The 27,340-nt window shown below is 58.0% G+C and overlaps 1 protein-coding gene across 11 annotated transcripts; it reads left to right on the top strand.

The window, feature by feature from the left end:
• PCDH1 (protocadherin 1) lies at positions 1 to 27,187 on the top strand. 11 transcript variants are annotated; one of them, XM_036424974.2, is made up of 6 exons: positions 1 to 221; positions 8,323 to 9,188; positions 12,077 to 14,272; positions 19,510 to 19,729; positions 21,964 to 22,354; positions 25,864 to 27,187. In XM_036424974.2, exons 1-6 carry the CDS (start codon positions 182 to 184, stop codon positions 26,201 to 26,203), a joined length of 4,053 nt encoding a protein of 1,350 aa, XP_036280867.1. In that variant the 5' UTR covers positions 1 to 181; the 3' UTR covers positions 26,204 to 27,187. The 11 variants fall into 11 exon arrangements, with proteins under 11 accessions (XP_036280867.1, XP_036280871.1, XP_036280866.1 ...); XM_036424973.2 differs by lacking the exon at positions 1 to 221 and adding an exon at positions 1,529 to 1,818; XM_036424976.2 differs by lacking the exon at positions 1 to 221 and adding an exon at positions 1,530 to 1,822.
• The last annotated feature ends 153 nt before the right edge of the window (positions 27,188 to 27,340 follow it).

Genomic DNA, 27,340 nt, shown 5'->3' on the forward strand with positions numbered 1-27,340 from the left:
CCGCCGCCGCCGCCGCCGCCGCCGCCGCCTCCGCCGCTCACACACTCCGGGAGCGGGAGCGCGGCGCGGACGCGGAGCCGCCGGGGCTGCTGCGCCCGGAGCCAGCCGGAGCCGGAACCCGAGCCGCAGCGCCAGCCCGAGCCGTGCGAGCCGCAGCCCGGGCCGGGGCTGGTGGTGGCTCATGGACTGCCAGGCCCGCGGCCGGCGCTGCCCGGAGGCGGGTAAGGATCCGGTGCGGTGGCGGTGGCGGTGGTGGTGGCGGCGGCGGCGGTGGCTCCCGGCCGGGGGAGCGGCCATGGCCGACGGGAGCTGCGGGAGGGGCGCGCATTCGAGCGAGGCCACGGGGCCCCTGTGGATGCTCCACGCGCCGGGGCGGAGGTGGGAGAGGCTGGGCGCTCGGAATGGGGATGGCGGCCGGAGCACCCTGGCCTCCAAGGTCCGCGGCGAGGAGCGGAGCGAGGAGAGGGGGGTGCCGAACCGGACCCCAGCTTCGGCGTCCTGCAGCCACGCTCTCTGGGAGCCGCGGGGATCAGGAGACTCCAGGAGCGCGCGGGATGGAGATGGTTTGGGGGAGGCGCGCAGCCCTCAGTGTGTGTGCTCTTGTGTTGGGGGGCTCCCCGAGGTCGAAACCGCAAGGACCCCCTCATCCACAACACACACACACACACACACACACACACACACACACTTGTTGGGCAAACGGGCTTTGCTCGCTCAGGCGCTCCCAGCTCCCCGGGGGCACCCCGAGGACCAGACCACGGCCATAGGCACACGCACACACACATCCGCTCCTATGTGCACAGACATCCCTCCCGAACACCAGCGCCCACCGGGGCACCGGCGCCAGCTCCGAGGCCGCTCTGGCCCCTGCACGCTCAGTGGCAGGGACATACCACCCATGGCCGCACGGAACCACGGAGAACAGCCCGTGTGACATTCGGACACAAGCACAATCCCGGGCCCTCGTGTTAAGAGTGTCTCGGCCACCGTTCCCTAGATGGACCCCTAACACCTAGCCTCACGCACATACATTCCTTTTAGGCACATACCCTCACACAAATGATGTTACCTGCTCCTCGGCCAGAACGTGGGCACACATCACAGGCCGGCTTGCACTCCTCGACTGCACCCACAGAAACACACGGCCAGTGTCTGGGCACACACAGCTAGAGCGCACACACCCCAACACGGCGAAGCACCTGCAGCAGCACCTCACGATCACCAACACAGAACCCCTGCCTCACCAGTCCTAACAGTGGGCGTCTCACCCATCTTACACCAACAGGGTCACCGTGCACCTTGCAGCTAGACACACACACACACACACACACACACACACACACACCCTGTGCCTCTCTCTCCCTCGGAGGCCAGGTTGTGTTGGCGGAAGCCGGGGCCACGCGGGGAGCCCCTAATGCCCCTTCGCCGTAATCACATTGTTATTGTAAATGTCTGCACCGCGGGAACCCGGAGGCCGCCCCGCCAGGCCGGCTTCCCCGCCGGCGCCTCCGCTACTCCCACTCCGGGCTGGGCCGGCCGGGTGTTCCCGGAACCGGCTGGACCTGGCCGGTGGCGCTATCCCGCTCCCCCGGGCTCCAGGGCCCTGGGTCCCTGTGCAGAGGGTGCAAGCCTGGGGCGGTAATGGCCACCCTCTCGGGCCGTGGGGCTGCGTCCTCAGAGCCATCTGGGTCCCCAGCACACCTGTTTCCTCTCCCACCTGGGCGCCCCCTCCGCGGGTCCCAGCTCCGGGCCTGAGCCTGGGGCGCCGGCAGGGCCCCGGGTCCAGGAGGGAGAGCGCGGCGCGCCGGAGCAGAATGGGTAGGTGAGATGCGTTCGCACCCCTTCCCCCTAAACTCGGCAGCCCAGACTTGTGGCCTCCGTTTCCCCAGGAGTGGCCGGCGACTATTCATTCCTTCTACCAGGAAATATTTGGGGTGGCATGGAGGTCTTTGAAGACTGAAGGCCGCCGAGCGAAGACCCTTGGCCGCCCGCCCCCCGCGAGAGGGTGGTTTTATGCCGGGGACGTCCCCTCCGGGCCTGGCTCGCCGCTCAGTGATTCCGGCGCCGGAGCCCTCCCCGTTCCCTCCGGGCGCCCGCTGCGTGGCTCCGGCCGAGGCGGGCTAGCGGGGGACCCCGGGCAGAGGCTGGAGCTGCGGAGGAGAGGTTCCCCGCCGCGGCCCCTGGGGCGGGGGGGCGCAAGGGGCCCGGTGGCCGATGCATGTTCTCACCGCGCGGTGCCTCCACCTTGCCTGGAGCTCCCGAGGCCCGGCGCCACCGCCGGGGTGGGGGTGGAGCCGCCGGAGCCCGAGGCTGGCGGAGGAGCTGTCGCCATCACCCCTCACCCTCACCCCCAACTCTCCTGCCTTCTCCGGGCGGAGACGCCCCGCGCGCGGGGTGTGTGCGCGGAGCGCCCGCTGACCGCGGCCGCGTAGGCAGGGGGCCGCCCTGGCCCGCAGAGTCCAGGACGCCGTGACGGAAGGCGCAGGGAGCCTTCCATGACTTACCCTGGGCCAACCCTCGTGTGCTGCCAGGAAAGAGGGCGCCCAGAAGGTGTTTGTGACAGTCCAGAGGTCTGGGCCTGTGACTGGGGAGGGGCAGGGTGTTACTTTCTTGACGTGGGGGGGGGGGGGTCTGCACGGATTGAAATTTGTAATGACAACTAGGCCAGGGCATGGGGTGGGATTGAGGGGAGAGGAATGAGAAAGACCTCCAGAGATGGCTGGGGACAGTGAGGCTGGGGATCAGGCCTGGTTTCCCTGCCCCACTCTCATCCCCCCCACCCCCAAGTCCCCAATTCCAAAAAGGATCAGCTGGAAAGGGGGTGTCATGCGGGTCTGGTGTCCTCGTGGCAGAGGAGCCGCTGCGGTGGCTGTTCTTCAGGGAAGCTGGGCTACAGAGAGAGGGAGCTAACTGCTGGGAAGAGTGGGATGGAAGGGCCAGGAGGGGGCCCGCAAGGGTGGGGGTGTGGCTGAGTGGGAATCAAGGCTGCCGGGAGTGGAGATGGAGGGGGCCCTTCTGGTACAGGATGAGGACTGCCCCTACCAGGAGCAAGGAGAGTTGGTGCTGCAGACGGATTCTTTCAACAATGCATGGGGCATCTCTCTGCCAGGCCCATGGCGGCTGGTGGGGATGCCATACAGTAGAATCATACATACCATCCTCCCCTTCATAGCTCTTTCCAACTGGCAGGGGATCGATTCAAACAATGAATACCTACTGTGCGCCTGATGCTGGCAGTGATGTATATGTTTACATATCCTTTATAATGTAATAGAGCTTGATGCATCTGTTCTTACTTAGTCCTCCCAAATAACTTCCAGGGGCAGGATTTATTATTTCCATTTCAGTGTGGAAATGGGTTCAGAAAGGTGAAGTCCCCAGGCCAAGGTCACACAGCTAGGAGGTGGTGGAGCAGTGGTTTGAGCCCCGGCACTCTGAAGAATGCAGGTGGCTGGAAGCCCTGCAGAGGTTAATGGAGGGCTGTGGAGGAGAAGGGAGTGGAGCTGAGGCTTGGCACTTGTTCACTGTGGGAGGCCTCTGAACAGCTCCACCCCGCTCAGCCCTTGGTGTTTTGTGTTCAGAGTGTTGGTGCCTGTTGTGTAACAAACAGAGCAGGGGTCGGGGCTGCGGGGCACCAGGGCTGACCTGGTCACTGGGATGTTGATAGCTGCTGTCTCTGTGTGTTTCCTTTCCGGCCGAAGCGTTCAGCAGGAAGTGGACTCCGGTCCCCCAGGTGGGCTGGTAATGGAGGTTGCAGGTGAACCCTCACCGCTGCTCTCCTCCCTCCCCAGATGTTGACACAGATGTTGTTTTCCCTTGACCTTCCCTGGATTCTGCCCCCTCACACCACCTCACTGTGCTCCTTAGGCCAGAGAAGGATGACTCAGTGTCCCCACTGAGGCTCTGGTTTCTCAGGGTTCTGGGTGCCCATGTCACTGGGCGGAGGTGGGGACAAGCCTTGCCAGGAAGTCAACCAGGGCTTGGGGAGGGGCAGATAAGGGACCAACGGCTTCAAAGTCTGCCATCTGGGACCAATGACTTTCAATAACTAACCGCCGGGACAAAGTTCAGGGATGGTGGGAGCAGGGCCGAGAAAGGGCTGCCTCACTGCTGTTCGAGGCTGCTCTGCAGTCCTAGGGTCCCTGAAGCTGCCTGGGAGCCTGGGGTCCTTCAGACCTTGAACCCTAGGCCCCTCTTTCTGTTTCCCTCCTTGCCTGGCAGGTTTGGCAGCCCAGGGTGTGTGTGTGTGTGTGTGTGTGTGTGTGTGTGTGTGTGTGTGTGTGTGGGGTGGGATGGGGGAGGGGGTACATAGCAAACATCATATTCTAGCCTCAGGGGTGATTTCTGTTGACTTACCTCCCCCGTCCAGCCTTTCCCCCAGACTTTGGGGTGTGAAGAGGCATTCTTTTTCAAACCCTGACTTCCACTTCCTACTTCTGTGACCTAAGACAAGTAATTATTCTTTTTGAGCCTCAATTTTATCATCTTGTGGAGGGCCGTGTAGTAATAAACAGTACTCACTTCAGAGAGGTGGGAGGATTCGAGGAAATAATGTATATAAATGTAGAAAAATATCAGGGAGTGTTAACTTGGGTGCTGGTGATGATGGTAAAAGTGATGATGATAGAGTTCACGCTTCTAACTCCTAGGGTTTAGTGTATCTCAAATTTGTCTCTTAAAAGTTCAGGGCCATTGCTTCCTGCTACCTGGAGATTTCTCCAGGTCCTTTCTCCGGATCAGAATTCCTAAGGGTGGGGCCAGGAAAATCCTCATTTTAAAGGAACTCTCCAGGTGCTTCAAGGGCCTAAATTCTCTTCAACTCTTGCCCCTACTCTGCGTACCCTCCCCCAACCCCTTTCCCTCCTCCCCGCACCCCCATTCTTCCTACCTCTTGGGAACACCCCTCCCCCACCTTCCTTGCCTTGATAGTCCATTGTGGTTCTTTCTCCAACTCAAAAGTTAGATAGCACAGTCCTTCCTGGCTCCTCTGCTTGCTGGAGGTAGGGGCGTGGGGAAGAGAGAGAGAGAGAGAGAGAGAGAGAGAGAGAGAGAGAGAGAGAGAGAGAGAGAGGGGAAGTTGTGTTTATGCTGCTGGGAGGCCTGGCCTGAAGGTTTTGAGCCTTTGGCTGTGACCTGGAGATGGGAAGGAAGCCCCAGCTACAAACCAGTCAGACCACGGACCTCTGAATTTGTAGTTAAAACTTGTGGCATTCATTTTTCTTGGAAAAATCTGAACCATAGTTTCATAAGATTCATAAAGGGAGATGTGACCCAAAAAGCTTAGAGTGAGTGGAGGTAAGCAGTCACTGCCTTATTTTTCCTCTTTGTCAGGTTTAGGGTAATTCCCTGGTGACCCCCACTCTGCCAAGACTTACCCATGGAACTGGGTGCGCTGTGACATCTAGTTGTGGAGATGTGTGCTTGCTATGGGGGTGGGGGAGGGGGCAGGATAAGGTGCCCAGAGGGAATGAGCTTCTTTGGACACAGGTGTGTTGGGTTGGGACAGGTGGTCAGATAAGCCCTGTATTTAGTCTATGAAGGTAAAGGCCTGGAGAGTGAATTCAAACGGAACATCTGACAAATTCCTCCTGTTTTTTTGTGTTGTTTTTTTTTTTTTACATTGTGTGACAGTCTATTTGATTTTTTTTTTTTTTTTCTGGGTCTCTTCCAGAATAGAGAGAGGTTCAGGGAGGGCAGGGAAATTCCTCCTTCTTTTAAAGAGATTAAGATTGCGGTTGGGAGCAAACACACACTCATCTGATAATGGTCTCACAATACTTTAAGGACATTCTGAGAAGTGACGAGGAGGGGCTGTGCCCTGGGCGGGCCGTGGGGAGGAAGTGAAGTGTTTGACTGGAGTCAGGAATCTGTGTGTTCGGTGAGCGTTTGCTGAGAGCCTACTATGGACTGAAATAGGGGAGGATGAAGTTTGACCCTCCCAGGTTCCCAGTAGGGGAACTGGGCAAGAAAACAAGCCAGGACCACCCAAAGTGCCAGGAGAGGTTAAGCCTGGGAGCTAAATAATCAGTTGTTCTGGAGCCCTTGCTGAGTGCTTACTGTATGCACTCAGCAAGGGCTGAGTCAGGTGGGATCTTGAGGATTTGGTGGTAAACAAAGGAGGGGCTCTCCTACTCTACTCCATCTTATAGGAAAGACAAACAATTCACAGATGATTTCCCTAAACAACTACATCACCACAATTGTGCTTTTAGGGGCATTTGTTGAGTGCTCAGCATTTAGCCCACCTCATTTCAAACTCCTTAGGAAATAGGTAGTATAATCCCCATTTTACAGATCAGGAAACTGAGGCTTTATATTATTTGCTCCAGCTCAGGTAGCCAGGAAGGGACAGCTGGGGTTTGCCCCATCCCGTTCGATGTCACAGTCCCTGCTCCTCTCCACCTTGCTGCTGCCTTACGTGTGCCAAATGGGTACAGCCACACAAAACTGTCATGAGGTTAGAACCATTGTCAGCTCCACAGGAGCAGATTGTATCTGTCCTGTTCATTGCTGTGCCCCAGTGCCCAGAACAAAGCTTGGCACATTGTAAGTGCATGAATGAGCACCTATCCTGTGCCCAGATTTGCTAAGGAGCATGCGTGGGGAGGGGGGATGAATGTGGGGAGCTCTGTCCCTTCCTTCAGGATGCTTGGTGTTTGCCTGGAGAGGCAGAGGACACAGGAATAGGTGCACAATATGCCCCAATCCCTTAGCAATGAATCACTGCTGCACCAGGTAATCGTGATTCATTGCTGAGGGACTGGGGCAATCAGTGGCTGTGAGTTGGAGGCAGGAGAGGTCACGGTGGGGTGGGGAGACCTGGGAAGGATTCCTAGGGCACCAAAGCGGGCTTTCGGAGGGTGAGTGTGGTGTGGCATAGAGCCTGGAGTAGAATTTCCAGGTGTGGGGCAGGTATTCTGGGTGCCAGTGGGGAAGAGATTGAACCTGAGGCCTTTGCTGGAAATGCTGGGCCAAAGACTTTGGATTTGAGTTGAGGGGCTGGCCTCGGTTTTGCTGGAGAGGAGGAGGGAGTCAGGACTGGGACAGTGTCTGGCAGGTCTGGCTGGGGTCTACAAATCACAGCCTCAAAGCTTCGAGGATACAGGCCGAAGAAGCGGGTTGAAACGGGTCGTGGTGGTGCTGGGTGTGCCACTTGCGCTTGGCTAGGAAATGCAGGACTAATTGGGAGGATTTGGGGGTGGGCAGGGAGAGATGGGACTGGGCCAGTTAAGGTAGGGAGGGGCCAGGTGTGAAATAGAAGCCAGATGTGTGCTGGGATAAGGATCAGATAGAGCCACATGTTCATATCAAGAGCCTAAGCAGGGGAGGAGGCCTGGGCAGGGAAGGGCTGGTGGTGGTGCTGGCACCTCTGTCCCAGTGAGACCTGCTGGGCTCCCCGTTGCTAAGGGCAGGGCAGGGCAAGCCTCCAGTTCCAGTTCCTGGGCTAGTCTTGATCACTGTCCTGACCCCAGTCTTGACCTTTAACTATCTTCCACACACCTGTGGTGTCTTCCCCCTCACCCCCAGTGGAAGGCAGAGAGGGAGTGGAGGATCCCTGGGAATCCTATGTGTATACATGTGTGCATGCTCCGGGGCATGTATGTTTGGGGAGGGTGAACACTCAGTCCTCTACCCTGATTGGTGCCCAGTTCAAGGTGGCCCTTCATGGGGGTTGGGAGGACATTAGGCACTGTGGGTTATTTTTTGTCAGACAAGGATTTGAGATGTTATATCTCATACACATACTTTGACTTGGCATCTCAGAGGAGAAGTGAGACATTATCCCCTCCAACGAGTGGCCCTCAGTGTGGGCAATAATGATCCAGGGGCTGAGGTGTAAGGGGTACCCGTGTCTCTTTTGTAGTGTGTGTGTGTGTGTGTGTGTGTGTGTGTGTGTGTGTGGTGCCTGAAGCCTCACCCTTCCACTAGCTGTCTCTCTCTCTCTATCTTGGTATCAGGGTAATTACCATGGGTGACTAAGGCAGGATGCTGGTGAGAAGGAGGTGTTGGGCAAAGCACAGAGCAGGGCGGGAAGGAGGGAGAGTCAGGTGGGTCAGGGCGTTCCATGGGCAGGAGCTGCTCTAGACCTGTTCCAGTCCCTTACCGGCTCCTCCAGCTGGGCAGACACCACTGCTACACCCAGCTGTGGGCGAGACTCAGGGTTCTGGGGCCCAGAATCGGGGTTCTGTGCTGGGCTGAGCTCTCCTCCTAGGAGAGCAGTGTGTAGGTGGGAGAGGCGGAGTGGGGGGCTAGGACTGGGCAGCCCTCAGGGCTGGATTCTTCCTGTTAGCTGACTGCTTGTTTTGCCTCTTCCCCTTTCAGCCTTCCTGATTCCAGAGCCTGCCCGGATGGGGCCCCTGAGGCCCAGCCCAGGCCCTGGGGGGCGAGGATTGTCGATGCCCCCCTTGCTGCTGACCCTGCTGCTGCTCCTGCTGGCTCCATCCCCAGGTCACACCACTCAGGTGGTGTACAAGGTGCTGGAAGAACAGCCTCCCAACACCCTCATCGGGAGCCTCGCAGCCGACTACGGTTTACCGGACGTGGGCCACCTGTACAAACTGGAGGTAGGCGCCCCGTACCTGCGGGTGGACGGCAAGACAGGCGACATCTTCACCACAGAGACCTCTATTGACCGCGAGGGGCTCCGCGAATGCCAAAACCAGTTGCCTGGTGATCCCTGCATCCTGGAGTTCGAGGTGTCCATCACGGACCTCGTGCAGAACGGCAGTCCCCGGCTGCTGGAGGGCCAGATAGAGGTCCAGGACATCAACGACAACACGCCCAACTTCGCCTCGCCGGTCATCACACTGACCATCCCTGAGAACACCAACATCGGCTCGCTCTTCCCCATCCCCGTGGCTTCTGACCGTGATGCCGGCCCCAACGGCGTGGCATCCTACGAGCTGCAGGCCGGGCCCGAGGCCCACGATCTGTTTGGGCTGCAGGTAGCCGAGGACCAGGATGGGAAGCAGCCACAGCTCATCGTGATGGGCAACCTGGACCGGGAGCGCCAGGACTCCTATGACCTCACCATCAAGGTGCAGGACGGTGGCAATCCCCCGCGTGCCAGCAGCGCCCTGCTGCGCGTCACTGTGACGGACACCAACGACAACGCCCCCAAATTCGAGCGGCCCTCCTACGAGGCTGAGCTGTCTGAAAACAGCCCAATAGGCCACTCGGTCATCCAGGTAAGAGTCCCCTCCACCTCACTCACTGTCGGGGTGACCCTCCTTTAGAAATGGGAGCCCGCCCTAAACTGGTGAGAATTCCTTTCACGTAGGGGGAAAACCACAGGCTACTGTGCAAGACCTTCCCACAAGCCCCACCCCACCCTAGCAGGTGATAGTACTGTCCTCTTTCAAGCTACTTTAGTGACAGTGACATAGCATGTGACGGGTTTAGGAAAATTGCCTGATATCATCCAGCCTATATTTTCCCCCACCCCCCAAGGCAGACTCCATTTGGAGAAATCTCCAACAAGTAAAACCCCCTCCCAAGTCAGTCGATCCTACCCCAGACACAGGAGCCAAGCTGGAACAAGGGAGTCACCTTTTGTCCCAAGAGTATCTCTCTAGAGAAGAGACCATCTTCCCACCCAGGGGCCCTTTAAATGTGAGGTTTTCCTGAAGCAATAGGACAGCATCTTACTTTGCCCCACTCCTTGGCAAAGTCAGATGAGATCATTGTAGCCAGACAGGTCCTCGGAAAACTACTCACAAGTCTGTATGCCGGCTTCCTCCACTAGGCATGTGGTGCCATGGGTGTGGGGTGCTTGGCACAGTGGGGGGTTTGGTTGCCTCTGCCGAAATTCTCAGCACCCCACTCCATGGGAACTGCCTCAGGGGCTGGGCAGCTTGGTAGGGCCAGGGCCTGGGAGGGAGCCGAGAAAGCGTCCCCATAGACAGGTGGGCGTATCTCCCACTGTCATCTCAGCCTGGCCTCCTGCCAGCCCCAGCTCCTTTCTCCTTCCCCCTGGGCTGCAGCTGTCTGTCTTTGATGTGAGGGAGCTGAGGAGGGCTTGGCCTGCCCTGGACACCGTTACCCATCCTAAGAAAGCCTTCATCCTATGACCTCAAGCTGGAGTGGGCGTGGGGAGGAGCTTCAACATTTTTCTTAGAGGCTGGTGGACTGGCACCTATAGAAGAGAGACTGAGAAAGAAAAGGGAGACAGACAGTCGGGGATGGTGAATAATAATAGCCTAGCTGCCAGGTCTGCTCTAAGCACATTATATGTATTCTATCATGTAATCCCCACAGTACAAGGTAAGCATTATCCCCATTTCACAGATGGGAAACTGAGTCTGTAGAGATTAGGAAAATTGCCTGATATCATCCAGCCTATATTTTCAGGTCCCACCTTGGCCACTGCCCAGCAGTCTGGCTTCAGAGCTTATGTGTGTAGTAGCTAACACCCCTCCCAGTGGGTGAAGCAGGAGCGTGGGGCAGACATAAGACTAGAGGTAGATAGGGCAGCAGAGAGAGGATGGGAGAGAAGTAGCAGTTGGAAAGAGGCAGAGAACTGAGCAAGGATGGAAGGAAACAGACAGAGGTTAAGTCCTAGACAGACAAAGGGAGATAAAATGTCAGGAGAGGCAGATAAGCTGGGTGACCTATCTAGACAGAGGGAGGCACTGGTAATCATAATGAAAATGCGGGAGTGTGGGGATGGGTTGAAGGTGTGAGGAGAAATGTTTGTCTTTCAGAGGAGGGAGCAGAGACCAGGGTAGCTGGGAATCCATGTCCAGGGGTCTTCACTGTTGAAAAAGCTGTGGCAGGAAGAAGAGACTAGAGTGTCTTGAGGGCCCATTAGGTGCGGTGCCCAGCCCTGTGTTAGCACTAATCTTCTGAGATGGACAGATAGGAGGATGGATGGATGGACGGGTGGATGGATGGATGGACTAAAAGAGGAGTCAATGTGCCAGGCAATGTTAGGCACTTATACATTTTATTCAATTTAATCCTTACCACAATCCCATGAACTAGGACCTATTGTTATCCCCATTTTATGTATTTGTAGACGAAGGCTTGGGGAGATTAAATAATTGGCCTGATGTCACATAGTTGGGAAGTGGTGGGGCTAGGATTTGAACTTAGGACCCTTCTGCTTTGCTCCCCAGAGCTCTGCCAAGTAATGCCTGTCCCTTTCTCTCCCCTCATCCCTCACCCAACCTGTCATCACATTCTGTGGTATCTACCTCATGGCCATCTCAACCAGGTCCCTGTTGCCCCCGTGTTTGCATAGAGTATGTGTCAGTGCTGGCATGGGAGGGCATGCCCGACGCAAAGGGACAGACAGTTCATTGTTTGATGCTGGGAGCCCAGCCTGCTGCCAGCAGGCTCTGTGGCCTGCACCAACCCCTCCCTTCTCACTGCAGGCTCTGCTGGATTCCTCAAGTTGGTGCCTAGCCAGCACCAGCCCAGTGGGAGGGGAAGAAGCTGCTGAAACAGGTTTCCCTGGTTTGACAGAACAGTGGCCTGGCCAGCTCCCTGTGACCCATATACCTACCTGGCTGCCTTCAAAAGAAATCCCCTCACCTGTGTCCTCCAGGACATGTGGGTCTCTACTCATGTGCAAACACACATAGGCACAGACACATATACCTTTCCCCACAATCACCCATAATCACACATGCATGCATATTATACATATGTCATGCACATACACCGTCTGTACTGCTCGCACCTATCCAGCTCTTCAGAAGGGTTGAAGGCCAGTTTAGCTGGGTGGGAGGGTTGTACTAGTTGGACAATTGGGTCCTCATCCCCATGTTCGGGCAAATTAGTGCGGGAATGATAAGTAGATTTAACTCTGCCTGCTCCCATCTCGAGTAGTTGCTTGCAGCACTGTTGAGAAGTTGCAGGCAACATCTGTGCTCCTCAGGGAAGCAGACCAGGAAGATGTGCGAGAGGGTCAGGACTGGGAAAAGGGCAGGACACGTGCCGCTTTTGGGAAGGGTGCCACGTTAGATCACTCAAGTCTGCCGTGCTTGTTTGAAAGGCAGTGCATGCATCTTTTAATTTGCTGTTCTGGACTAACTCGTAACCGTGTTCCTTATTTTCCTCCCCTGCTCGGTAGGTGAAGGCCAACGACTCAGACCAAGGTGCCAACGCCGAGATAGACTACATGTTCCACCAGGCCCCTGAGGTCGTGAGGCGTCTTCTGCGCCTGGACAAGAACACCGGGCTCATCACCGTGCAGGGCCCCGTGGACCGTGAGGACCTCAGCACCCTGCGTTTCTCAGTGCTTGCCAAGGACCGAGGCACCAACCCCAAGAGTGCCCGTGCCCAGGTGGTGGTGACCGTGAAGGACATGAACGACAACGCCCCCACCATTGAGATCCGGGGCATAGGCCTGGTGACCCATCAAGACGGGATGGCTAACATCTCCGAGGACGTGTCAGAGGAGACAGCCGTGGCCCTGGTGCAGGTGTCGGACCGAGATGAGGGAGAGAACGCAGCCGTCACCTGTGTGGTAGCAGGGGACGTGCCCTTCCAGCTACGCCAGGCCAGTGAGACGGGAAGCGACAGCAAGAAGAAGTACTTCCTGCAGACCACCAGCCCACTGGACTACGAGAAGGTCAAAGACTACACCATCGAGATTGTCGCCGTGGACTCCGGCAACCCGCCCCTCTCCAGCACCAACTCCCTCAAGGTGCAGGTGGTGGACATCAATGACAATGCACCCGTCTTCACGCAGAGCGTCACTGAGGTCAGCTTCCTGGAGAACAACAAGCCGGGGGAAGTGGTGGCGGAGGTCACGGCCACTGATGCCGACTCGGGCTCCAATGCTGAGCTGGTTTACTCTCTGGAGCCCGAGCCGGCTGCCAAGGGCCTCTTCACCATTTCTCCTGAGACCGGAGAGATCCGGGTAAAGACATCCCTTGATCGGGAACAGCGGGAGAACTACGAGTTGAAGGTGGTGGCAGCTGACCGGGGCAGCCCCAGCCTGCAGGGCACAGCTACTGTCCTCATCAATGTGCTGGACTACAATGACAATGACCCCAAGTTTATGCTGAGTGGCTACAACTTCTCCGTGATGGAGAACATGCCGGCCCTGAGTCCAGTGGGCATGGTGACTGTCATTGACGGGGACAAGGGGGAGAATGCCCGAATCCAGCTCACTGTGGAGCAGGACAACGGTGACTTTGTGATCCAGAATGGCACGGGCACCATCCTCTCCAGCCTGAGCTTTGATCGGGAGCAGCAGAGCACCTACACCTTCCAGCTGAAGGCGGTGGATGGCGGCGTTCCCCCTCGCTCAGCTTACGTTGGCGTCACTATCAACGTGCTGGATGAGAATGACAACGCACCCTTCATCACCGCCCCTTCCAACACCTCCCACCGGCTGCTGACCCCCCAGACGCGTCTCGGTGAGACGGTCAGCCAGGTGACAGCTGAGGACATTGACTCTGGTGTCAATGCCGAGCTGACCTATAGCATCGCTGGCGGCAACCCTTACGGACTCTTCCAGATCGGGTCGCATTCAGGCGCCATCACCCTGGAGAAGGAGATTGAGCGGCGCCACCACGGGCTGCACCGCCTCGTGGTGAAGGTCAGTGACCGTGGCAAGCCCCCGCGCTATGGCACGGCCTTGGTCCACCTGTATGTCAACGAGACCCTGACCAACCGCACGCTGCTGGAGAACCTGCTGGGCCACAGCCTGGACACGCCCCTGGACATCGACATTGCCGGGGACCCAGAATACGAGCGCTCCAAGCAGCGCGGCAACATCCTCTTTGGTGTGGTGGCTGGTGTGGTGGCCGTGGCCTTGCTCATCGCCCTGGCGGTGCTTGTGCGCTACTGCCGGCAGCGGGAGGCCAAGAGCGGCTACCAGGCCGGTAAGAAGGAGACCAAGGACCTGTACGCCCCCAAGCCCACCGGCAAAGCCTCCAAGGGAAACAAAAGCAAGGGCAAGAAGAGCAAGTCCCCGAAGCCCGTGAAGCCAGTGGAGGACGAGGAGGAGTCCGGGCTGCAGAAGTCCCTCAAGTTCAACCTGATGAGCGATGCCCCTGGGGACAGCCCCCGCATCCACTTGCCCCTCAACTACCCACCGGGCAGCCCCGACCTGGGCCGCCACTATCGCTCTAACTCCCCTCTGCCTTCCATCCAGCTGCAGCCACAGTCACCCTCAGCCTCCAAGAAGCACCAGGTGGTGCAGGACCTGCCGCCTGCGAACACATTCGTGGGCACTGGGGACACCACGTCCACGGGCTCTGAGCAGTACTCCGACTACAGCTACCGCACCAATCCCCCCAAATACCCCAGCAAGCAGGTAGGCCAAACCTTGAAGCTCAGCATGCCCAAGCCCCCACCCCACCCCTACCAGGGGGCCATCTGGACTGAAGTGTGGGAGTGACAGTGCAGGTGTGTTGGGCCCAGGTGCTCAGCAGCCCATGTGGGGGCCGGCCCAAGCGAACGGTTGGAGGTAGGACCAAAGATCTGGGGTTGCTGGGGTCCTAGTTGCTTCACCCAGACATGGGTGGTTAGACAGTGAAAACTGAAGGACGGTGTGTTCCCTGCCCACTGGGAGAGGCCTGTAACTTGTCAAATCTTCCGGGCACTGGACCAGGTGCTGGTCCTGGCAGATGGGGGTTGATAGGCAGGTAGCAGAAGGATTTGGAGGCTGAAGCGGGAGGGAAGTGGAAAAGTCTATTCCAAACCTGGGTCTCTATCCGAGACCAGCCATGGTGCTTCTCCTGAGGGAACTGGGAGACCGGGGTGCTGCTGGGTAACTGGGTGGGGACTCTGTCAGGAAGGGGCCACCCCAATTGTGCCTTTTGTATGTACTGTGTGTCACCCTCTTCCCCATCCCAGACTCCTTGGCCTGGGCCCCAGTTTCCCAGCCCCAGTCCCAAATGCTTATCTTTGACAATAAAGTTCTCTATTTTTGGAGTTTTCGTTTCTTATTTTCCTGGAACTGAGAGAAGGAGTGAGAGAGACTGGAAATACCTCTTTGTCCTTAGGTCCTGACCTAATTTCCCATCCCTTCTTTCTGCCCCTCCCCACATCCTGGACTTGCCCTTCCGCCCCTCCGCCCCTCCATCTTCCTATCCATCCCCTTGTCCATGTCCTTGTCCCAGGGAAAGGGCCCATTCCAAGTATCCTTCAGCATGTCCCCTTACCCCACGTTTGTGAGGCCTTCTCCCTAGGAATGACAGTCTTCACCAAGAAAGGGCAGGTGGCCCTGCACCAACTCCTGCCCTTTCTCCACTGGTTGAGACTGGACCTTGCCAATCTGCCCATACTGAACCTGACAGGCTCAGACCAGAGCACCCCGCGGGGTGGAGTGCAGCCTGCCCGTCTCACGTGAAGGCAGATAACTTCTTGATTATACCAGCCACCTTCCCTTCAAGATCTTCCCAAGTCCCTTTCCCAGACTCTTCATCCCAATACCACTCAACACCCAGCAATTAGCTGGCCCTGCCCTGTGTGTCCCCACCATGATCACCATCCTGGGCTGCCCCGAGGGAGGGCCCAGAGAAGGGGGAAGAAATCCTCAAGTCCTTGAATTGACCTGCTCTGTATCCCCACTTTTAGGGCACTCCCCACTGACTGGGGCAGAGGCATCCTAGTCCTAACCCCTCCCTTCCTGCAGCTCCTTGCTCTAGCCACCTGCGTTGCTGGCTCTCACTCTCTCTCTCTCCATCTCTCACTTCTTGCTCTCTTGGGTATTTCCTAGCTGTGCCTTAGAGGGAGGGGGCTAAAGTCTGGGTGAGGACCTGAGTGAGTCTCTGAGGCCAGAAGCAACCTGTCTCCATGGCAACTGAAGAGGCTTGAGTCACTCCCAAGAGGTCCCAGGCGCCAGCTCTCTGCTTTGATTCTGTCCACAAACTCGCCCATGCCTGGGGGGGTAGCCCCAAAATAAAAACTGCTTGGGGCTTTGGAGGACTGGGGTGTGGGGAAGTGAAATCTAGTCTCATATCATTTCTCCTGGACAAATTAGTCTCCAAGGTGACCTCAGGCAACTCCTGACCAATCATCCTTTCTCTTTAGTTCCTACCTTGCTGCCACCAGTTCTTTCTTCTATTCCTTTAGCTTAGGGGTGTCGAACTCAATCAGAGAAGGGGCCAAAATCTAAAATCCAGCCTAAATCGCGGGCCGAATGGTTTACTGAACAGTCATAAACTGTCACTGTGATGGAAACGCAGCGGAGTGCAGTGATGACAGCGCCGTGCCGGCCACATTGCAAGGCCTGGCGGGACGGATTTGGCCCGCGGGCCTTGTGTTTGACACATGTGCTTTAGCTCCTTCACCCCTTTTCTTTCCCAGAGTCAGAAGGGTTATCCCTTCCTTGGCTCCAGTTCAAGTCGTGGGTGGAGCCACAGTGCATACCTTCTTCCAACATCCAGACTCAACCAAACTGCAACACCATTGTCATCACCCAAACACAAAGCCTGTGTGCTCAGCATGGTACTAGACCCCGAGGCTAAGTGGTCACTTTTATGCAAGACATAATGAGAAGATGAGATAAATGAGAATCTTAAGTGTCGAGTGAGAGGTGCCATAAAAAAACTTTCCCCAGCTTGTCCCAGGACTACTGCTACTACCTGCTGCTTTTTTTTTTTTTTTTTTTGAGTTTTTACTAGGTGCAACATACCATGCTAAGCACTTGATGTGAATTAACTCATTCAATGCTCATAACTCTTTGTGACATAAGTCATTATAATGCTCTCTTTACAGAAGTGAAAACTAGTTAGCGATGAAGTCAGAATTCAAGCACAAAGCATCATGAGATCTGATTTCCAGAGTCTGCTGTGAACCATTATGCGATTAACAAAACAAAACAAAACAAAACAGGGGGCCTTCTATGATCAAGTTAGTTTTGGTAGTAAGACCTGCGCCATCACATTATCCTATTAAAGGCTCTGTGAATCTGAAAAAAAGGGGAAACCTGTTAAACCATGTAATTCTGGGTTTTCCAGTTTTATTTGACCGTAGTGCCCTATCCCTTTCCTTGAGGAGCACAGTATAGGAAGACCTGCGTAGGACACGGAGTGGATTCATGAAAAGGGAATATGAAACGCAATGATAAGTAGGAGTTGGGTAGAAGGGTTTGCCCTGTGAGCCAACTCCTGAGTCAGGAGTGAGTATGACCAAGTTGGGGACAGGGAGAAGGGAGAAAGGGGAGTATTCTGGCTGGAGTGGAGGGTATAGGAGAGAACTGAGAGATGAGACTAGAAAAACTAAGCTGTAGAGGAGATATATTCCTTGCCGAAAGTTCCTTAAGAGGAAATGGGAGCGAGCCCCCGAGAGCTCATTAGATGAACTGAGTTTTACAAGTTCACGGGAGTGTATGGTAGACTTAAAGGGAATAGAGGGGAAGGTACAGGATTGGAACTGTGGTCTGAGCTAAGATGGTTGCAATGGGGGTGATGGATGGATGGATCTGGCTGACCTTAAGGAGAAAAGACCCATAGGACTCAAGGGATAATTGAATATGGGGTGGGAATGGGGAACGAGGGGAGAGATACCAGGATTCTCAGGTAGATAGCATCCTTCTGAGCCTGGGCGACTGGATAGTGATCAGATCATTGCCTATACAGTAGCTGATTGAAGAAAGAGAATTTGGTGTCAGACATATCTAAAGGGCCAGTAGAGACAGCCGATTGGAAATATCCAGCAAGTCTCTAGAACTTCAGGGCTAGAGTTTGAGAGAGCTTTTGGATCTAGGCTTTTTTTAAGATTGAATAGTAGAGAATTAAAGGAAACATTTGGTGTTGAGTATGACCCAACCCTCTATTTTACAGAAGAGTCATAGGGAAAAGATACCAAGTGATGTGCCTAGAAGGCAGGATGGAAGCCTTAGATTCCCAGGTGCGAGTTCTGCAGAGAGGGGAGAGGGAAGCACCCAGCAAGCTGACTGCCCTGTGCTCCCCAAGCCCCTCCTGGAGCTGTTCACTCCACCAGGTGGACGATGCTCCTTTGCAACCTCTCAGCCCCAAATGTCCAGGTCAATTTTGGGGACCTTGTCTGTCATCACTGAGATCCTTCAATGTTTTAGAACACAGCATGGATCGATCCCAAGAAGGGTTGCCTCTTCCTGAAGATGGGGTGGGAGCCAAGATGGGAAGGCAGTTCTGGGCTACCTTCCAACTGCCTTCCCATCAGCTCCAAAGCTCCCTGTCCTAGCAGACTCCCCCATCCCAGCTGCCTTGAATGGGATGGAGATTATGTAGGGTATCGGGAGGATGGGTCTTGAAAACCTATTGAGGATTTTAGAGGAAAGACAAAGCTCTGAGAAAGTCTTAGAGGATTGGAAGGAGCCTGGAGACTCATCAGCAGGGCCCTGGGCCTGGGAGGCTCCCACTCCTGCCCTCCAGGGGCCTGAGCTCTGGGCCCTCCACAACTCTTAATTTATGGCTGGTGGGAACACCGGTAGCAGTCCTAGGTGGGTGTTTGGGTGACTGGCTGGTTGTGCCATGTGCCAAGCTGAGGTGGCCAGGTTCCTGGGGTGATCGTTAACCTGAGGCAGGCAGATAGGAGTCGTCTGGGAGCAGCCTGTCACTGTTCCACTCCCCCCACCCCAGCGCCCCAGTCCAGGCTTGTAAGTCCTGGCTCCACCAAGTCCACAGCCCTTCCCAGACACTCCTTCCTGTTTCCTAGAAGGAGTCCATTTGAGGTCAGCCTTCCTAACCTCCTGATGGATGCCAGGTCTTTCGGGGCCCTGCCCTCTACAGTAAATATGTTTCCTGACCTTGAAGCATGAGGGAGTTCCCATTGTTCCTGTTCCCACCCCCCAAGGTGTCTGGCTTGCTATCTGGCTCCCTTCTTCCCTCCCACCTTTCTCCACTCCCAGGCCTCTCTGGAGGGGAATGAAGTGGGGACAGGGGGGCTGAGTGGGAGCAGACTCAGCGGGGAGTCCTGAGACTGCCTGCCGCATGACAAACCAGGCCAAGGAACAGGATCAGAAAGAGGTTGGCAACTCATTTGGATGGAGGCACTGGGAAGTTGCAGAGCCAGGAGACAGGTGAGGAGCTGGAGTTTGGGGGGTGCTGTTTGGAAATCAGGAAACTGTTGTGGTTTTGGTGAGCTCTTTTGGAATTAGGAGTCTACACTGCTTTTAGGGAGCTTTTCTAGACGTTGGAGGCTTGCTAGTGTGTGAAGGCTCTGCTTGAACTATGGGATTTGGCTGGTTTTGTGCTGTTCCGAAGTTGGCCGTTCTGGAATTAGACCCTGGAGGCTACGCTGTAACAGGTGGTTGTGCTGGATGAGGCTTACCGTGGTGGCCTGGGGCTGTATTAACACCGGGGCCTATGCTGTGTCGGGAACTTGCCGTGTGTGGTCTTGGCTGTGTTGGGAGCTGTCTTAGAATGAAGGGGAAGTCCTCTGTAAGGGTGTGTGCCTTCTGGGGGCTGTGCTGTGCTGAGGGGCTCGGCCTCTTCTTGGTCGCTGCTGAGGGGGGCTGGGAGATACGGGGGTGAGCCTGGCTCAGGCCGGGGCCTGGTGTAGTGGTGGTGGGCCCCCCGGGGCAGCCTTGCCGGCCCACAGTGACAAGTTCTCTCCCTGCAGTTACCTCACCGCCGCGTCACCTTCTCCGCCACCAGCCAGGCCCAGGAGCTGCAGGACCCGTCCCAGCACAGTTACTACGATAGCGGTCTGGAGGAGTCCGAGACGCCGTCCAGCAAATCCTCCTCAGGGCCCCGCCTCGGTCCCCTGGCTCTGCCGGAGGATCACTACGAGCGCACCACCCCCGATGGCAGCATAGGAGAGATGGAGCACCCTGAGAACGGTGAGGGGCGTCCGCATGGCTGGGGCACCCCAGGAATGAGGAGCGGAAGCCAGAAATGGCAATGAGACCTTACAAACAGCCTCCATTTATCGAGCTCACTGGATGTTCAGCAGTGATCACTGTGCACATTGCTCTCAGGTCTATGCTTATTTAATCTTCGTAGCTACTCTGACCTGAAAACTTTATTGTGCCCACTTTACAGGGGAGGAAACGGAGGCTCAGAGGGGGTGAGTCACTTACCCTCAACTACACATGGGAAGCAACAGAGCTGGGGGGGTTCCAACTCAGGCTTCTCTGGCTCCAAAGACCTTGCATTCAGCACCCCATTCTCTGCCTCCCTGGGGATAGGGTCCCTGAGAATGGTGGCCAAAGGGCTGTGGTAATGTAACCTTCCTCTCCTTGAGGGAATCTTGAGGTAAAGAGGGTACCCTGGAGGCTTTAAGGATACCAGAGAAGGGTATTATTATTATCATCCCCTTGTGGGAAGAAGCAGGTGAGGAAAGGGGGTGGGAAGGGTAGGCTAATCTGGGAAGGGATTGGAGGGTGCTGGCAGAAGGGATGTCCTGGCTGGAGCCGAGGTCAGTGTGGGACTATGAGATGGGTGAGCTGAGAGAATGTGGTGCCGCGTATGGTGTGGTGTGTGTGTGTTGTGTGTGTGTGAAGGTGTCCATAGCAGCCTGTGGAGGGGCACGATGATAAGCCTCCCCTTGGGATGGAGAGACTTGCCACCTTGGAAATGTCCTTGGGTCTTGCCCCCTCCCTCAGTGCAAACTCTCCCAGCACTCCTCCCCCACCCCCAAAAGATGCAAAGGTCCACTTCCACCCCTTAGGCACGGGGCCCTTCTCTAACCTCCCAAGCCCCGGGTCTCAGAGTGCCCTTGCCCCCACCCTGCCCCTCCATGCTCTGTCTCATGCCCATCTCGTCCTTTTTGTGCCCGCGCAGAGCCGGCTGGTCGGAGCAGGCCCTGAGGCAGAGTGCCAGGTATGTGGGAGCTACTCTGGGGTCTGGGGGACTCGGTCCAGCACCCAGCCCCACCCACCCAGGGCCCCTGCTCTGCGCCATGCTACCGTGGGTCCCCCAACTCTGCCTTGAGCTGAAGAGCCTTGGCATTTTGAGGGTTAACAACAGAGCTGTCCCCTCCTCACCTTGCATTGGCTGGAGGCCAGACCAAGGTGGGTGGTGTCAAGGGAGCCACTACCACAGCCCTTGCTGCTCCCCTGAGGTGGGGTCACCGCCTGGTACTGTCCCTGAGTGAGGGCAGGACAGGGGCAGCTATAACAGGAAGTGCTCCTGGCTTTAGCCATCCCCATGGAGATCCTGCTGCCCAGCAACCACACCAGCTACTGCTGATGTCAGGCAGCCAACTCCTGTTCCCGTGGGTGTTCTGGGCAGGGAGCCGGGGCAAGGCCAGGGGTGGTGGTTGGTGTAGGGGGCTGGAGTGAGGTGGGGAGGAGCTGCACGAGTGTGCTTGTGGGTGTGTGAGTGTGTGCTTCTCTGTGAGCTCCCCACACAGAAGCTCGTCTCCTCCACAGCTTTATGGCAGGGCCTTGCTGCTCTGGGGTGGAGTGGGGTTCCAGAGTAGCTGGGAGCCTGGGGAGGCTTGAGCGGGTTCAGAAGGAAGGTATGTGTCCCCCTTTGTCTGAGGATAGAGAAGCCCAGTATAGTCTTGTGTGCCCACACTTACCTGAGGACAGGTGTGTGTGTGTGTGTGTGTGTGTGTGTGTGAGAGAGAGAGAGAGAGAGAGAGAGAGAGAGAGAGAGAGAGAGAGAGAGAGAGAGAGACAGAGAGAGAGAGAAAGAGAAAGAGAAACAGAGAGAGAGAGACAGAGAGAGAGACAGAGAGAGACAGAGAGAGAGACAGAGAGAGAGAGACTTTAAATGAGGATGGGGTTTCTTCACCGCTGTTGGAGGGTAGATTTGTGGATGACAGAGTGCGTAGATGAGTTGCATGTTCGCGCGCCAGTCTGAGGGCAGAGTTGGTGGGTGTGCGTGAGCAGAGCTGGAGGGTGGGTGAGGATGGAAGGAATGTTTCTATTTAAGGGTGGATTTAGTGTGCGTGAGAGAGTGAGCATGTGGTGGACGGTGGGGCCTATGTCTGTTTGAGGAGATGTGCCTCTGAGCTCAGTGGGCAGTGGGGGAGGAGGGGTGCCAGTTCCGAGGTGCCAGCGGGAGGCCCGGAGCAGAGCTTCGCAAGGCCGCCCTCCCTGAGGACCGCCCCGGCTCTCTCCTGCAGACCTGCGCCCTTTGCCTGACGTCGCCATGACGGGCACGTGCACCCGGGAGTGCAGCGAGTTTGGCCACTCCGACACGTGCTGGATGCCCGGCCAGTCGTCTCCCAGCCGCCGGACCAAGAGCAGCGCCCTCAAACTCTCCACCTTCGTGCCTTACCAGGACCGAGGAGGGCAGGAGCCCGCGGGCGCCGGCAGCCCCAGCCCCCCGGAAGACCGGAACACCAAAACGGCCCCCGTGCGCCTCCTGCCCTCCTACAGTGCCTTCTCCCACAGTAGCCATGACTCCTGCAAGGACGCGGCCACCTTGGAGGAGATCCCCCTGACCCAGACCTCGGACTTCCAACCGGCAGCCGCACCGGCACCTGCCCAGACGGCCAAGCGCGAGATCTACCTGTGAGCCCCCTCCTGGCCCGCGGCCACCCCCTGGCCCGGCCGCCGGCCAGCTCCCCGACGGGTCCATTCCAGGGCCCCCCTCCTGACCCCTCCAGCGTGGACTTCCTGGCCAGGGCCCCAAGTGGGGGGCACGGGGCAGTACTGGCCTCATGACCACGCTGGCCCTTCCCCTATGCAGGGTCCAGGTCCTCTTCCCTCACCTCCCCCCCTGGGGAGCCCCCTCTCCCTCTTCCTGGGACTTCCCCAGCTGATGCCCAAGAGAGCTCTTCTACAGCGACCAGGCTCCCATCCCTCGGCTTCCAGGGAGCACCCCCTCCTTTGGGTAGACGGTGGGATCAAGGGCGGGCAGCACACTCTTAACTCATTGTTCCCCGCATGGCCGACCAGGCGGAGAGAGGGTGCCCCCATTCCAGCACTGAAGCAGGGCAGACCTGGGGAACCCCCAGAGGCATCTCCTGATCGCGGAGGGGCTCCCGGAAGGGCTGTTGTTACCAAAGGTGGGGTGGGGATGGGGTGGGAGTGGGCGGAGGCCTTGTCTTCCCATCCTCCTGGGCTGAGCTGCCCACCACACGCCCATGCCTGTCCCACCTGCGCCCCCTGCCCTGCTGGTCATGCAGTGTCTGTATATAAGGACCTTGGAATGATGTCCCCATTTCTGCCTGATTTGCAACTTTTCTCGTTGATGTTGTGTTGTCTTGGGGGACCCCTCTGGGGGGTACCTGCCCTGTGTCCCCCCACCCCAGGCCTCTATTGTTCCATGTTGTAAATACCTGGGGCCGTGGCGGGATGGGGGTGCAGGCCAGGGAAACAACGGGTGGGTGGGGGTGGAGACGGGGGTAACATTCGCCTATCAGCAGAGCTGGGCTTTTATTTAATTTTTTTTTAGAAAAAAAAAATACAAATCTCTATTTTTTTGGAACTGTTGCGCTGTGCCCTGGGGGGAGGTCCCCGCTCAGGCTGGCCCTCCCACATCCCGATGAGCATCACAGAGGGGCCCCGAGACTGTGGGGGCAGCCAGACAGGGGTGGGACGACTGTGCCTCTGGCCTGGTTGGGTGCGTTGGGAGCAGGAAGGTTTGCTCAGGGGGTGGCTGACTGCTGCCCCCAATAGGGGGGACCTGCACCCTGCTTCCTCCCTGCCCCCCAGCCCCTGCCATGACTGACCCGTCAGCCTGTAAAACCACCATTGCCTTGATCTCGGGGTGGGAAGGGCTGCCTAAGGGCACCCTGGGCTCCTGGCCCCCTTCTTCCAGTTGGGCTTCCCTTTGCCAGGGTCAGGGGTCCCATGGGGGAGCGGGTAAGGGAGATTGGGGGGCAGAGAAGCCCAGTCAGCCATGATGAGGTGGGATTCCTTCCTTCACCTCAGGGGGCCAGGGTGTGAGGGGCATCCTGTAGAGCCCCCGCCTCCCACTGTGGCCATCTCAAAGCCTCAGTCCCTCTTCCTTCCAGAACCCCCCATTGCCTTGGCCCATACCTCTCCAGCGCCCCAGAGGCCCAGGCTGGGAGTCTGGAGACTCAGGGTATGGCCCTTGCTTGGCTTAGTCTAAGCTTGGGGGGTGGCCCAAGGGTGGGAGAGGTGGGTACAGGCTGCTGGCTTGTCTGGTGCCTTTGGGAGCTGTGTTGCTGGGGTCTTGACCTCTGTAACCCCAGAGACCCCCACCTCCACCGCAGAAAAGCCAGGGGGCTGGGAATTATCCTAAACTCTGCTCCTTGCCTCCAACTCGGCTTTGAGTAACTGCTGGGAAGGAGAGCATGGTTAGGCTGGTGGCCCCAGCGTACACAGCTCTTGTACGGAAGGCAGGGGGTAGACTGAGCTGGGGTGGCAGCAACTAGGTCTAGGGGTTAGCCAAAGGCTCCTTTCCCTGGGGGAGGCCCAGGAAGTGGGCTGGGGCTCGTTAAAGAGACAGCCCCTTCCCCCTGCACAAACGGGGCAGGTGCAATAGCGGTGGAGTTGGTTAACATGAGGCACCCGGCTGGTGGGGCAGTGGCTTCCTGGGTCTTGGAGGTCGGGATCCTTGCAAGCAGATTGTAGGAGGCCCATCTGCTCGGTGGAGAGGGTGGTCCAGACAGGAGGCATTCCCGGGGTCAGTGGACGCCCCCAGAAGCTCCTGGTGGCCAGGGCATCCGGCTCTGGCCTTGGAGACCCCTGAGCACTGGGCGGAAGGGCAGGGAAGCATTTTGCACAATGGAGAAGCCAGAAGGAAGGGGCTGCCCAGATGGCTGGGAGGGCTGAGAAGCACAGAGGAGGAGCCCTTCCCCAGACCAAGGCAGAGCCCCTGGCCCCCTGGTTGGGGTCGGGGTACGCCGCGTCTCACCACCTGGACACTTGAGAGGTGAAACCAAAGGTGGGCCGGGGACGGGGGACAGCACCGGGGACCGCTCCTGCTGGTCCTAGGTTTGCGAGGCCCTTCCCCAATGCCTTGTGTCGCGTACAGTTTTATGTACAAAGAGGCGACATGTGGCCAGAGGAGACCCCCTCAAACCCAGCCGGACCCAGTCAGTGTCTTCCTAGAGGGGACCTAGCCGGCCCCCACACCCCCTACTTCAGAGCATGTCTCTCGGTGGGGGGAGGGTATTCGGGGACATATTTTCCTCCCTGGGTCTCTGAAGTGCATCTCCTGGCCCAGGGGGAAGGTCTCTGGAGCATCCCTCACCTCTGGGGGCTCCCTAGCCCCTCTCTCTCCCCTCGGGAGTCTCTGAGGGGACATGTATTCCCGCTGGGGACCATGGGAGCGTGTCTCCCCTTACCCAGGCTCCCTGGGGAGCCTGTTTTCCTCCCAGGATTCCTGGGAGCACTTAAGGCATGTCCGTGGTGGGCCACCTCCCTTCCCAGGGAAGGGAGCGATCTCTGAAGCATGTCCGGGAAGGGATGTCCCTGGCCCTCCCTGCGCCTCTGCTCCGGGAGTCTCCGACCTGCAGCACTTTGGGGCAAGACTGGACAACTCTTGAGTTGTCTTTTCTCCTAGGGGGTCTGGGGTGCCTCTCTCTCTCCTGAGGGGGCCCCTGCCTCTGGAGCCATTTCTTCCCTGGGTGGGGGCTGTCTCCTGGTGGCGGGAGGGCTCGAGTTGGCCATGAGAGTCTCTTCGGGGGCGTCTCTACGTGGGACTTCTCTGGGAGGGGGGACTGTGTCTCGCCCGCGGGGTCCCCCGGCGGGTGTGACTGCCCCCGGGGAGGAGGAGACCGTGTCTCCTCTGGGTATCTGAGTGGGGAGGGGGGCCGTGTCTCTCTCGTGTGTCGGGGGGTGGGGTCGGGGAGGGGGGTTTGGGGCGCGTCAGGCGCCCACACTGGGGTCGTGTTTCTCTCGGTTCGTGCCGCTTCCCACCGCCTCGCTCCCCCGGGAAGGGCCCCGCCCCGGCCCCGCGCCACCCCCACCCCCATCCCCACCCCCTCCCCCTCCCTCCCTGGCGCTGCGAGCACAATCCCGTTGATTTGTAATGATTTCTGTCTCTTTCTGTCTTTCTCTTTCTCTGATCTCCTCCCACCCCCGCCCCCCGCCGCGAGCATGCGCAGGCACCGCCCCCGCCCCCTCCGGTTCGGTTCGTTTCCGGTTTGTTTGCTGAGCTGTCAATGGAAGACCCGTGTAATTATTTCCGAGCTTTACAATAAAAGTGTGAAAACCGGACCCCACGTCGCTTCTTCCGGGCCTTCGGGCCTGCGTCCCCGGGGGCACTGGAGGCCACCTCTGGGGTTCGAGGCCTCGGATGGGGCCGGGGGACGTGCTCGGGGGAGAGGGGCCCGGATCCACGCCGGGATCGATCCTGTGCCGAGCGGAATGGGGGCGGGAAGGTCGCAGGCCGAGGACAGACTTTTTACTTCATGCACCTCCAAGAGCCCCCCAGCCGATCGCTGAGCCGATCCGCTCCAGGCACCCTAACCCTACAGGAGCTGAGGTGCAGGCTAGGGGTGCGTGTGGGGTGCGGAGCTGGGCAGCTGCGCTGTGCTGCCTCCTACCCACGAGCATGGACCCATTCCCGCTCCCCCGCCTTTGGCAACAAGCACGAAATGCCTGCCGTGCTGGATGGGAACAGGGACGGGAGGCATCTGTCTGTCGCTCCCTCCCACGCTTCAGGCACGAGGGTTGCAAGTCGATTTGGGGACCAAAAAGGTCTGAGTCCTCTTCTCCGACAGCCTTTCCCCCCTCGCGCCCTCCTTCACCTCCTCCCCCTTCCGGCTGAGCGCCGGCCTCCTCACTCCGGCTCCCGGCTCCCGGGTAAACACCCTCTCGGGAGCCGTCCAAGAACAGAGACCGGATCAGCCGGTTTCCTGGCCCCGCCTCCCGGGGCTCCCCGTCACCCCCACCCCCCACTCCCTGCCAGCGCCCCTACTCAGCGGGGAGCTTGTCCCCCGCCCGCGCGGCGTGGGCCTGGCTCCAGGACACCCGGGTCGGGTCGGCTGCAGGGATTAGCCAGCGCAGGGGCTAATCTTGGATGAGCCTCTGTGTAAACCCGGATCGGCCGCTGGTATGGTGGGGTTCCCGGGTGCCCCTTCATCCATCCCCACAGGCCGGGCTTCGCAGGACCTGGCACCCACTCCAGGACCCCTCACCACATTGGAAGTGGGAGGTGGGGAAGGAAGGGCAAAAGCCCCTCTGGTTGTTTCTGAATCCACAAGGTCAGGCCAGCTCCCTGGCTGAGTGTGCAACCTGGTCCCCCTGCCAGTCTTCCGGTTACAGAACCGCCAGCCCTCTATCAGCGGCAGGGTGACTGGCCCCTAACCTGCAGCCTCACCTTCAGATCGGAGGAGGCACTGCATCAACCCGAGGGCCCGGTATCATCCCCACCCCTGACCTGGCCAGACTGTGCGGGATGAGGAGCTTCCATTAAGCCCACGTCCTAGAAACGATGTGTGGGATCAGAGACGTGGGTACTAACTCCTGCCTCTGGTTGGTTCACTCATTCCACAAACATGCCCTGAGCCCCTCCTTGTGCCAGCCCAGAACGAGGAACTGGGGCACTCCGAGAGTGACACACGCGGTCTCTATGGGAAA

The sequence above is a fragment of the Pipistrellus kuhlii genome, unplaced genomic scaffold (assembly GCF_014108245.1).
Source record: "Pipistrellus kuhlii isolate mPipKuh1 unplaced genomic scaffold, mPipKuh1.p scaffold_m20_p_8, whole genome shotgun sequence".
NCBI classification, from domain to species: Eukaryota; Metazoa; Chordata; class Mammalia; order Chiroptera; family Vespertilionidae; genus Pipistrellus; species Pipistrellus kuhlii.

Excerpts from the sequence above, each read along its gene's own strand:
- PCDH1 (XM_036424974.2), top strand. The coding sequence starts at position 182 with ATGGACTGCCAGGCCCGCGGCCGGCGCTGCCCGGAGGCGG. Across the intron at positions 222-8,322 it reads CCGGCGCTGCCCGGAGGCGG|CCTTCCTGATTCCAGAGCCT; the intron begins GTAAGGATCCGG and ends TTCCCCTTTCAG. Across the intron at positions 14,273-19,509 it reads CCAAATACCCCAGCAAGCAG|TTACCTCACCGCCGCGTCAC; the intron begins GTAGGCCAAACC and ends CTCTCCCTGCAG.